At 31.8% G+C, this 13,719-nt stretch overlaps 1 protein-coding gene across 1 annotated transcript in view; it reads left to right on the forward strand.

Annotated features, from left to right (window-relative positions):
• Col4a5 (collagen type IV alpha 5 chain) overlaps positions 1 to 13,719 on the forward strand; it is a 225,974-nt gene that overhangs the window by 75,088 nt on the left and 137,167 nt on the right. Inside the window, exon 2 of the mRNA XM_046420818.2 lies at positions 11,755 to 11,814. Within this exon, the coding sequence (XP_046276774.1) occupies positions 11,755 to 11,814 (60 nt within the window). The remainder of the gene's footprint in view (positions 1 to 11,754; positions 11,815 to 13,719) is intronic.

The following is a 13,719-nucleotide window of genomic DNA, read 5'->3' on the forward strand; positions in this document are numbered from 1 at the left end:
AAAACAAATGCCAAATGTCTTCCTTGATATAAGGAGAACAACTAAGAACAGAGCAGGGAGGAAGAGCATGAGAAGAAGATTAACATTAAACAGGGATGAGAGGTGGGAGGGAAAGGGAGAGAGAAGGGAAATTGCATGGAAATGGAAGGAGACCCTCATTGTTATACAAAATTACATATAAGAGGAAGCAAGGGGAAAGGGTAAAAAAAAACAAGGAAGAGAAATGAATTACAGTAGATGGGGTAGAGAGAGAAGAAGGGAGGGGAGGGGAGGAGGGGATAGTAGAGGATAGTAAAGGTAGTAGAATACAACAGTCAACTAGTATGGCAGTATGTAAAAACATGGATGTGTAACCGATATGATTCTGCAATCTGTATACGGGGTAAAAATAGGACTTCATAATCAGCTTGAATCAAATGTATAAAATATGTTATGTCAACAGCTATGGTAATGTTTTGAACAACTAATAATAAAAAAAGAAAGATTTTTATTATTGTGAAAAGAAGATATTTACTGTTTATAGAATATGTGGCAAAATACATTAGTTTTGTCTCAGAACATGAAAGCAAATGAAAATCAGTTTTAAATATTAGAAAAGTCAAGAAAATGATACTAGCTTTGGCTCTGTCATTGATTGGCCCTCCATCTCTTTGTGTTTTAAACAACAGGAATATATTAGCTAATTTCCAAGAACTCTTTCAACTTCTTTAATATTCTTTTATTGATAACCTTTATTAGGAATATTTAGCAAGATTTGATTTTGGGTTGTGATAACTTATAAATAAAGGGATGTAACAAAGTGATATATAAAATATTTAACCCTGACTGTTGAAAAAAGTTGAATCCATGGCTCCACAAATAGAGATATTTTTTTAAGGGTAGCCAGGCTAAAGATAACTTCTCTTTTAAAATATGAGATTTAAAATAATATCAGACTCATGCAAATGCCCATTGTGTGGTAATATGGCATAAAATTATACACATATGGGTTAAAAAGTTTAGTGGTGAAAACTATCAATTCTTTTCCTCATCCCCTTTGACTTTTCAGATAGGTTCTTTAAGGGCAAAAACTTGCAAAAAATTTTTGCTTTATCAACATTTTTTCTGTTTACTTTGTGCTATGATAGATAAGGTGCTCTTTCTACTACCACTCTTATCTCACTTCTTCAGTTTCTTCCCAATGTTGCACTATTTTCAATTAAATCAGTAAATTGTGTTTACATTATTTTGAAAATGTGAGTATTATGAATATGTTGCTTATTGTAGTGCCAGGTAATACTCTGTGATTACATTTGTTTTCCTGTGTAAATTTTTCCCCTATAGTTTACAATTACTTGAAATTTTTTTTTCTACTGCATTCTTATTTTTTTCCCTAAAGCTCTATCCTCTATAGTTTCCTCCCTTTCTCCCTGGGAGACTACACTGGGAATACTATTATAAGTAGTCTCTTTTTTGTTTTCTGATTTTTGTTTATGGTGTATAAAATATTATAATTATTTTACATTTAGCTACCTTACTAAGCTTTATTCTATTTATAGAGGTTATTTTGAATTTTCTCTCTGTAATTAAATAATCTGTAAATGACATTTTTCTTTCTTCTTTTCCAATCCTTTTGTTTCCTTTCAACAATGGCTAGGGCTTAGTTTTATCATATTGTATTTAGGAATTTTGCCTCTATATTTATTGATAAGATTGGTATTTTTTCTTTCATACTCAGTCCTATTTAGGTTTGGTTTCAAGGTTATGCTAATTTTATCCCTCCTGTTCTCTGGAAGATTTTGTTTAAATTTTTTTTGTTCTAAATTAATTGCATGATATTTAGAGATAATATTCAGTATGAATTCAGTCTTTTGAGATTTGTTTAGAATCACATATTCAAAATAATGTAAATGCAGATTACTCATTTAATTGAAAATAGTATAATATTAGGAGTACACTGAAGGAGTACACTGGTCCTTCAGTGTCTGGTCAGTTTTTATAAACTTCCAGGATGTACCTGCTATAAATATGTGTTCTTCATTTGATGTATTATATATGTCCATTAGAATAAGTATGTTATTCATGTTCAAATCTCTCTACATCCTTACAGATTATTTTGTTTACATGTTCTACCAGTTATTGGAGGTCTGCTTAAAATCTCCAACTATGATTGTAGATTTGTCTATTTATATTTGTAGATCTTATAGTTTTTAATTGATATATTTTGAGGATGTTACAATTTATACAGTTTATGGTGGTTTCCTTTTAGTATCTTCCCTGTGAACCAAACCTGTTATCATTCTGAAGTGATATTGTTTTATTTTTCAGAATAAATTTTTACTTTAAAGTCTACTTTGTCTGAAATTAATATAGCTATACCAGCTTCCAGCTTTCTGTGGTTATTATTTATGTATGAATCTTTTATCTATTATATCAACCTTTCCATGTTGTTAACAAAAGCTTGGTCCTTGTCCCCAATGTCAACAATAATGATGATACAGTTTTGAGAAAAAGGAAAATAAAAGTTTTATTGCTTTATTAGCAAGGGAAAAACACAAGGGACTCTTTTCCAAGAGGCTGTGATTCTGCACATCATGAGGAACAGGGGTTTTTAAAGAGGTGATTCAACGGTTACATTCCATGTGTGCTGTCTGGAGCTGTAATTCACTTATTAATTTGGGAGATAGTAATTTCTAAGATCTTCTGCTGCCATCCCCAGAGTACTTCTTTCCTGTGGTGAGTGTGTGCTCAAGGGTAGATAACTCTTCCTAGGATAGATAAGAAATGTAATTCTGAGAGTAGGGAGGAAAGTTTAGGGAGGAGAAGGGAGAGAGGAAGAGAGAGAAACATGTCCATTTAAAAATAAGTCACAGTGGCAGAGCAGCAAGGGGTGCATTCAAAGCATAAAGTGGATCACTGTTATAATGTGGCCTTATGTTTATAATATCTCTAATGAAAATCATACATGTTGAAATATATCTCCTTTTTTGCCATTGAAGGATATTTGTTTCAGGTATATTTCTCAATATTTCTAACTTTTTAATAACATTTTCAAAAAAATTGAAAGATAAAATTAATGTCATTATATCTTCATGTAGACTTAGTATTTGTTAGCAATTTGCCATGTTTGCTTTATGTGTCATGCGCTCAAGTGTTTCTCAGTATATTCATCTACTTAAATCTTACAAGGGTGTGTACATTTCTTTTTTGCTAGGCCATTAAAAATAAGTTACAGATAATAACGTTTCATATGCCTAAACACATCAGTATATACATCATGCCTTACTTAAAGAAAAGTACATCATACTGCATAAACATAATTAACAATTTCAGAATATTAGCAATATTTTAAAAGGATTATCAAATATTCAAGATAATAGTGGTTTTAAAAACTCTCATTGCTGTTCATATGCTGCATTTGTTTATTCTCTTATTTTTTTTTCAAATTCTGGAATATGTTTGAAGAAAGTTTTCCATGAATCTCTTATGTCTCTGCACGTCATAAGAGGAGAGGAACTGTCCTGTCTATGAACTCTGTTTTGAAGGTTGTTTTAAAGTGAACAACTTAAAAATAGAGACAGTATCTTCCTTTGGAAGAAAGGCCAGATTTGTTTACCTTCTAGCATAATAAAGATAATATCTCCAAGCAAAAGTCAAGCAAGCTTACTGCCCATTATAAAATATGTGGGTTCTCTAAATTCTTGATTTCTCTCCTGTAATAATAATGCAGCTCAGGTGAAGGCATCAACTTGTCTGGTTAGCATCACTCAGTGGAAATTGGTGTTCAGGGAAGCTCAAGCTATTGCTTTGAGTGATAAATTGTCTCTGATCAAGAAGTCTTATATCTTCTACAAGCATTCATAATACACTAGCAAACTAACTTGTTAGCTTGCAAATAGGGAATAGTCTCAGACCTTTCACAGTTACTGGCAGCATGGATTTCCCATACATTATTTCTTGACACTGATTTTATAAAAGTATCATTGAAATATGATTTTCACACCATCTAGTTCAGTAATTTAAAGGGTACAACACTTTTTAGAACATTTATAGTATCATGTAACATTCTCCTGACTCAGTTATAGAGCATTTTTATCAACCCCAAAAGAAATCTGTATCTCTTAGCTTTCATTTCCCATTGATCCCTCACTCCTCAGTCTTAGTCAACAGCCAATCTACTTGTTATTATAGATTTGTCTGTTCTGTTTATTTCATAATGAAAATCATGTAGCAGGCAGGATATTGTATCTTTATAATACCTGTATGTCTCACCTCATGCCATTTTACCACATTAGTTGGAGTACATTTGTAGTAAGTATTTTACTCCTCTTTTTCAATATTGTTTTGGTTTTTTTGGGTTTCTTGCTATTACATATAAATTCAATGTTATTATCAGGTTGTCCATTTTTCAAAATATATACTTGGAATTTTTACAAAAATCGCCTTGAATCTGTAGAAAAATGTGAGGAGTATTACTGTCTTAGGAATATTAAGTTTTCTGATCCATGAATATGGGGATTTTTCCTTTATTTTATAATCATTAAATTATCTCAATAATGTTTTGATATTTTTAGAATATGTGTTTTGAATTTTTGGCTCAGTTTATTCCTAAGAATTTTATTCTTTCTTATGTTGTTGGAAATGGATTTTTCATTTCATTTCATGCTATTATATAGAAATGCAATTGAATTTTTTATATTCATTGTGTACCTTATAGTCTTGTTGAACCCATTGATTAATTCTAATAGGAATTTCTAGATAAAAGACTTTGTCACATGTAAAAATATATGTTCTTTAATTCTTGTTTTTCAGTATTGATGGTTTACTTACTTGCCTAATTTTCATGGAGAGAATCTTTTAGAATTATTTTCAAAAGAAATGACAGAATGGACATCTTTGTCTTTTTTAATATATTTTTTTAAATTTTGGTTGTAAATAGACACAATACCTTTATTTTATTTATTTATTTTTATATGATGCTGAGGATTCAACCCAGTGCCTCACACATGTTAGGCAAGCACTCTACCACTGAGCTACAGACCCAGCCCTCGTTCTGATCTTACAGGGAAATGATTCAGTCTTTCGTTATCAATTATTGTGACATTATTTTTTTTGTATATGCCTTATATCAGATTGAAGAAGTTTCCTGCTATTCCTACATTGTTAGTAATGTAACCTCTTTCATTCCTGATTTATTAATTTATTAATTTCAGTAGTCATTTTTTTCTGGTGGTGGTGGTTTGAAATTTTGTTGACCTTTCCTAAGCACCACATTTCAGTTTTGTTGATTATCTCTATTTTTTTATCCTTCATTTTATTAATTTCAATTCAAATTGTTGTTATTTTCTTCCTTCCCTTCAATTGAGGTTTTGTTTGCTCCCTTTTACTAATGTCTTGAAGGAGAAGTTATTTATTTCATTTATTTTTAAATGTAGGTATTCAATATTATGTATAATTCTAGTGCACTAATAAAAATATTTAAGAAGAAGAAAAAATATAGACATTCAATGCTCTAAATTTTCCTCTAGTACTCCTTTAAATATCTCATGTGTTTTGGGTACTTGGTTGTGTTATTTTCATTCACCTTACAATATTTTAATATATGTTGTATTTTCTTTGACTCATAGATTCATAAGGAATTTTTAAAAACTTTTTTCCATATTCTGTGAATATCAAATTTCCTTCTAATCTTGTTTTCAAATTTTATTTCAGTGTGGCTTGGAAACATACTTGGTATATTTCAATTTATTTATTGAAAGTGTTTTTAATGGCCTATCCTATGATCTATTCTGGAGAATGTTCTGTGCATTTTATTATTGGACAAAATGTTGAATAAGTGCCTGTTAGGTATTGCTGGTTTGTACTATTGTTCAGTTCTCTATTTTATTATTAATTTTCTGCCTCACTACTATACCCATTATTGAATGTGGGGTATTGAAGTCCCCAAATACTGTTATTAAATTGTCTATATTTCTCTCTTCAGTTGGGACAGTTTTTGATTCATGTGGTTTTTGGCTCTGTTGTTAGGTGCATGCATAAATTGTAATTGTTATATCTTCCTATTGAATTGGAACTTTACCATTATAAAATAGCTATAAGAGAAGATTTTGAAAGCTTTTTCTCAGCAAAAGAAACAATCAATGAGGGGAAGAGAGAACCTACATTTGGGGAGCAAATTTTTGCCACACACATGTCAGAGCACTAATCTCCAGGATATATACAGAACTCAAAAAATCAACACCAAAAAAACAAACAACCCAATTAACAAATGGGCTAAGGAACTGAACAGACACTTCTCAGAAGAAGATATACACTTGATCAACAGACATATGGAAAAATGTTCAACATCTCTAGTAATAGAGAAATGCAAATCAAAACTACTCTAAGGTTTCATCTCACCCCAGTCAAAATGGCAGTTATCAAGAATACAAACAACAGTAAGTGTTGGTGAGGATGTGGGGGGAAAGGCACACTCATATATTGCTGATGGGACTGGAATTTGATGCAACCACTCTGGAAAGCATTATGGAGATTCCTTAGAAAACTTGGAATGGAGCCACCATTTGACACAGCTATCCCACTCCTCCATATACACCCAAAGGACTTAAAATCAGCATACTATAGTAATGCAGCCACATCAATGTTTATAGCAGCTCAATTCACAGTAGCTAAACTGTGGAACCAACCTAGATGCCCTTCAATAGATGAATGGATAAAGAAACTGTGGTGTATACACACAATGGAGTATTGCTTGGCATAAAGAGAGAATAAAATTATGGCATTTTCAGGTAAATGGATGGAGTTGGAGAATATCATACTAAGTGAAGTAAGAATATTACAAAAATACAAAGGCCAAATATTCTCTCTGATAAGTGGATGCAGATCCATAAAAGGTGGGGTATGGGAAAAATGGAGGAACTATGATTGGTGAAAAGGGAGGGAGAGATGGGGAGGAGGCATGGGAGCAGGAAAGATGGTGGAATGAGATGGACATCATTGCCCTAGGTACCTGTATGACTACACATATGGTGTGATCCTATATCATGTACAACCAGAGAAATGAAAAGTTATGCTGCAATTGTGTACAATGAATCAAAATGCATTCTGCTGTCATATATACCTAATTAGAATAGGTAAATAAATAAATTTAAATAAACAATACCATTTCCAGTTAAATAAGAGAAGATTTTAAAATACATAATCCATTATTGTTATTTAAAACTTGTTGCACCATAGAACACCAGAACTTATTTCTACCAAACTACATTGTACCCACTGATTGGCCTTACCTTCTCCCTCCTTCCTCTTACTCTTTCTCACATTGTACCTCATAAATATGTACAAATATTATGTATCAATCAGAAATGAAATGAAAATTACATATTCTTTTGGTCAACTTCTATTTCTTACTGAAACAAACTTTAGGATGGGTTCCTGGTATCTGAATTGTTACAAGGTTCTTTGGGTAATGTTAATGCATCCAGGAATTTGCATGTTTTTATTTTAGTACAGGAGATTAAAACCAGGGCCTTGTACATGCTGGGCACGTGGTCTACCACTGAGTTACATCACCAGCCTTTTTATTTTATTTTTAGACAGGGTCTTGCAAAATTGCCCAGGTCAGCCTCTAACTTGAGATCCTCTGGAGTAGCTGGGATTATAGGTGTACACCACTGCATTGGGCTGCAAGTTTGCTTTTTACTTGTACTTTTTAGTCTAATACCTGTTATAGTTGGGTATTCATAATCTGAAAGTTTGAAACCCAAAATCTGAAAGGTTTTGAGCTCTGACATTATACCACAAGGGAAAAATTTCCACATAATGCAATTTTGCTCCATGGACAAGAGTATTTAAAACACTGTTTACTATTACCTTCAGGCTATGTGTATAAGGTTTATATAAGATATAAATGAGTTCATGTTTACATTTGGGTCTTATCCCAAAAATATTTCATTATGTATAAGCAGATATTCCAAAATCTAAAAATAATTGAAAATTAAAAACACTTTGGTTCCAAACATTTTGGATAATACTCAAATATATACTTTTGTTGTAATGGCCTAAGATGTAAATTCATAATTTTCTGTACTTATCCCAGCACCATATGTTAAATGACTCATTAATTTCACATTGATTTGACATGCCAACTTTTATAATATAGTAAATGTGTGTGTAGGGGGTCCATACACCTGTGTGTCTTTTCTGGCCTTAGTATTTTAGTTAGTTAAGCTACCATTCTTTGAGTAATACCACACTGTTTTAATTATTATAGTTTTATGATGTGTTTTACTATGTGTGAATGCAAAACCTTCCATAATTTTTATTTTATTATTTTCTCCCATAATAAAATTTTAAAAGATTATTATAATTCAATAATTTTCTTGCTTTAACTGTTTTGTGTGACTTTGTAGAATTAATTTTCCACAGTATTGAAAAGTTCATAGTTTAGCCTTATCTCCTATGATAGTTTTTTTTTTCCACATTTACTTAGTAAATGCTTTTAAACTGAGGTCTGTAAATGTTAATTTTACCTCTTTGCCTCATTCAATTTTTTAAAATCTTAGTGCTTAATATGGTCATTTTGCCTCTAGATATCTTTCTGTCCATTTTTCTGAATTGAAGTCTAGGTATTCACTTTTTTTTTTTAACCAACCTTTTATTAATACTCTCGGGCTCAAGGGAATTTGTGTTAAGAATTATTGACTATACACTTATTTTTGCTTGGTGGATCCTAACAGAATCACAGTGGAATCTGGAAGCTACATAATTAGATCACATTGTCTATATATGTCATTTTTACAAGTGAAAAAATAATCCTAGAGCATGGGAATGCTTGTCCATGAGATTGTAATGATTCAACTTCTGAAGTAAACTAGGGGAATATTTCTTGTGTGTTAGTGATTTTTTCCATTACCATTATCTGTCTTATCATTTTTTTCATTTTATTCTAATTTAAATTTGTTTGTGCATAGTTTTTCTTTTCTTTTTTCTTTTTTAAATCTAGATTGGAAGCTCCTTAAAGGCAGCACCCACATCTACACATTTTTGTACAGCTCATAGACATAATATTGTGCTTTGTACTCTTTGAGCATTTAATCAATATTAATGGAAATTGGTATTAAAAAAAGTTACTCCATTAATCAGATGTCTAATTAGGGCTATTTCCTTGTGGGTGCCACTGTTATAATTGTATAGAAAGTGGCATCTAGTGGTTGGTGTGTGTATTACAGTTGCCTGGTTTTTGTTTTGTTTTTAACCCATGAGTACCAGAGTCTTTCCCATAAGCTAGGCAGAATAAATAAAATTCAAAATTTAAACCTTAAAATTTAATTTTAAAATTTATCTATAATTCCAAAATGTTTTAATTAGTGATCTCTCTAAAGAAAACTACAAGTTAATTAATAAAAAGTATAAAAATGAAATTACCAATTTTTTAAGAAAAATATTGCATAAAATCACTTGGAAAATCACACAGAAGAACATTAAAGGTTTTGTTTATACATTATATTGAGATTTTTAGACACTGATTAGTGCAAAATATTGTAAAGAAATCACATAGTTTTTAGTCCATATTAATGAAATCCTATTAGCCAATTGCTTTGCATTATTCTCAGAATCTTTAATTCATATTTTAAAGAGGAAAATCTCCCCATAAAGACTAAATGTGCAAAATTATACCATCTTCTACTTACAAAAAAACCCTTATGCAGATATATTTACATATTATGAATAGTCATTCATTCAACTTCAAATGTTATTCTTACATTAACAGCCATTTTGGATTTGCAGTAACCTTTGCACCTCTATTAATGCATGTAATTGGATGCTGAGAGTGTGCACAATCTAAATTTTATTTTTTATTTTTTCACAAAGAATATTTTATATTTAAAATTAACCCCTGTTTCTGGCTCATTATAATGTAATTTTTTGTATATAGGTTTATTCTTTTTTTAAAATTTTTATTGTTGGTTGCTCAAAACATTACATAGTTCTTGATATATCATATTTCACACTTTGATTCAAGTGGGTTATGAACTCCCATTTTTACCCCATATACAGATTGCAGAATCACATCAGTTACACATCCATTGATTTACATATTGCCATACTAGTGTCTGTTGTATTCTGCTTATTCTTTCTATGAAAGAACAAAGATTTACTGTCTTTGTATTTCTGCTTCACTTAACATAGTGGCTGGCACAAAACAACACATGATCAATAAGTATTTGTTGAATTATGTTAACATGAGTTGCATCTTATTCATTTTTATATATTTCATACCTAAAAAAATTTCTGGCCTGTAATCATGCTCACTTCATGTTTGATGAATGAGTTTGTCTGAATAAAACTGTAATGTAGTTAACATGTAACACTAAAATCAGTGTACAACCTAATCACCTATTTATCTATTTATAATAAATAAATAATGGCTGCCTGACAGACTGAATTAGAAGTGTCAAGAGTACATCTTTTACTAGAATAGCCTCTTGCAGTTGATTGAGAGATCTGTCTTCAAGCCATTGTGGTTTGCTCTTATAATAAGGAAAAGAGATTTCAGCATGAGGGTGGCTTCTAATTTCAGCTGCATTAGTTGATAAGGATTCAGAAAGATGCTGTGTTATAGACTAAAGAAAGGGAAGCATGGAGCCCGGCATAAGCCTGTAATCCCAGCAACTCTGAAGGCTGAAGTAGGAGGATCACAAATTTCACACCAGTCTCAGCAACTTAGGAGACCCTGTTTCAACAAAAGGGTAGGGACTGGGGATGTGACTACAGTAAAGTGCCTTGGGAAAAAAGTAGAAAGAAAAGAAAGTATGGAATGTTGAGCCTGGGGGAAAGGCACTTTTTAAGCCACAGACTCTTCAGGTTGAGCACTGATGGATGAACTTTATTTGGCTTTTGCAACATATAAAGGTTTTAGTTAAGTTAGTTTGTTGATCTCTTTGATGAAAAGCATGCCATGTTCTTGTGCATAAGTAGTAAGCTGTCAACCTAAGTTACACTAATTACTATTTGTTTTTCTAAGCTGTTCAGCTTCATGCCAGAGTAAAAGATAGCTATGGATGGCAGAAGTTATCTACTTTCTTCTTATTTACTGTACACTTTTATTTTAGAGGAAGTTGTTTTTTTGGTTTTAGGACCTTACTTCCTAATATGAGTGAATTAAGGTGTTAGTTGTGGCTATTTAGAACATTTAGGCTGTGGAAGCAGCTTTTTTGGTAAAGCTTGGAGCTGTTAGAGGTTGAGCTGCTGTTAGTGATGGGGGAGTAGAGGCAAAGAAAAAAAGTGGTAAAATACAGCATTATGTATTCTGTGTGCCATGACTGCTCATGAATGCAAAGAAGCAAGTTGACTTCAAGTGGGAGCTATCTTTGGCTAGTTGCCAAGTTGATTGCTAATTTAGATAGAGAGGTGGCTTCTTTAAAGTAATATTAGGAGAAAAACAAAGGAATTTCTAGAACTTGGACATGTAACCACATTACAAGGAAGTTATATGAATTTCTTTTTCATTTTATCCTCTTTATTTAAAAAGACATATCTTTCTTTAGAATGATAAAAATTATATTAGATCACTGTGAAAAGCTCAAACATAAATGTATATAATAAAATGTTAGAGCTTCCCCAAAGGTAACTGTTGTTTGTCATTTCTATATATCCTTTCAGATAGTTTTCTGTTTTTTTAAGTTTGGATTACTGAGTTCCATTGAATTCTAAGTCAAGAGTTTGATTTTCAGTTTCATATTTAATTACTTCCCCTGTTTCTTTTCTTTATAGGCTTGCTATGGATGTTCTTCAGGATCAAAATGTGACTGTAATGGTATAAAAGGGGAAAAGGTAAGATTGGAGATGGCCTTTGAAAGCTTAGTAAAACCAGTAAAATACCTTTTTAATACATTTTCAAAATAGGGCTTCTATCTGAACATGTAAATAAATAAAACAAGTTCTACTCTCCTGCTTATTTTGAGAACTTACAAAGATTGGATTGTATCTCAGGGATCAGCTAACATCTTCTTATAAAAAGCCATGTAACAAATATTTTAGGCTTTGTGGGACACATGAGGTCTGTGTCACATTTTCTTCTTTCCTGTTTGTGTGTGTGTTTGCTGTTGAGATGCTGAAACTGAAACGCAGGGTCTCAGACACACTAGGCAAATACTCTACTACTGAGCTACATCCTAGCTCTTCTTTCCTTTTCTAAAAACAGCTTTTTAAAAGTGACCAAGAAAGTTCTTGGCTCTTGGACCAAACAAAATAAGCTTCTAACTGCATTTGGCCTGAAAACTTTGATCTACCCTTATTAATCTTGTTGAAGTCACTGACTTAATAGGCAAAAAGAAGAGAATACTTAAGAAAATTAAACATGTATCAAGCTACTAAGCTGTGCTGGATACCAAGCTAGGCAATTCCATGTAGTTTTCTTTAGTCCCTGCAAATTATTGATAGGTGAATGTCTATTTTTACCTTTTCCTGTAGCAGCACCTCCTATTGTATGGATATGATGACTATAAAGCAAGAATAGGTGAGTATTAAATAGCCTAAACCTAGCCATTGTAGGTTAGTTACTGACATAAAAATTCAAAAAGTAAAAAAGGATAGTGAATTGGTGAATTTTAAACTAAAGAAAATTATATCAGAAGAGAGGAGAATCTCACTCTGGTGTCTACTTTTGGGAGTTCAATAAATGTTTTTGAATGAATAAGTGAATGGTACTACTAATTATATATGGAAAAGTTTGGGATAATGCCATAAGGGTATATTCCACTTAGGAATATGGAAGATTAATTAGCATAGTAAGATGTTTAAATGTCCTAGATCAAAGAAAACCACTTGTTTGATTATTTTGCAGTTCTTTATTCTCAAGCCCATTTGACCTTTGTAATCCCTATTTTCCCAACAGAATACCCATTAATATTAATTAAATCATTTTCCATGGAAACACTTATATGAGTAGCATTAGTTTGAGGGAAATAGTTTTGTAGTAAGGGTGTTTTCTGTAGTGATAAAAAGACTAAGAGGGATTCATTCCACATCATAGTGCAGTGACTATTATCACATTAATTTATCTGGAGATAAGAATTAAAAACTCTGAACAAAATATAATATCTAATTGATAAGATAAGATAGTTGCCAAAGGAATAAAGTTGAAAGGATTCTTTAAAAAAAAGAATGAACACTATGGGCTGGGGTTGTAGCTCAGTGGTAGAGCACTTGCCTACAACTTGTGAGGCAAGGGATTCAATACTCAGCACCACATACAAATAAAATAAATAAAAATAAAGGTATTGTGTCCATCTACAACTAAAAAAAATTTTTAAAAGAATGAACATTAGGTGAATTTAAATTTATATTTTTTCTTCCTGAGTATACCCCATGTGTGCATGTTAGAGGATGGCTAGAACCCTGACAAAAACCCACAGTTAGAATGCTTTGAGATTTCAGGAGAAAGAGTTGAGGATGCCAGAACGGCTTGAAAGTAAGGGAAGATGTGCTAGAGTAGAAATAAACAAAGACAGGAGAGTTTAAAAATATGCTTAAAGATTCCACTCAAATTCATGGTTAAATCCTGAACTTCATAGGTATAGGGAAGAGTCATACTACCCAGCAAAAAAAAAAAAAAAAACAAACAAAAAAACATGATGGAAGTACATGTACATAGATTTAACTGCAGTTCATTGAAAGCAAAACGGTTTTAAGTTTGAGTTCACCTGATTCAACTATTATATTTTCAGCACTGGGGGT

The sequence above is a fragment of the Marmota monax genome, unplaced genomic scaffold (genome assembly GCF_021218885.2).
Source record: "Marmota monax isolate L192 unplaced genomic scaffold, Marmota_monax_Labrador192_F-V1.1 WCK01_AAM20220418_F8-fsc00050, whole genome shotgun sequence".
In the NCBI taxonomy this organism is placed as follows: domain Eukaryota; kingdom Metazoa; phylum Chordata; class Mammalia; order Rodentia; family Sciuridae; genus Marmota; species Marmota monax.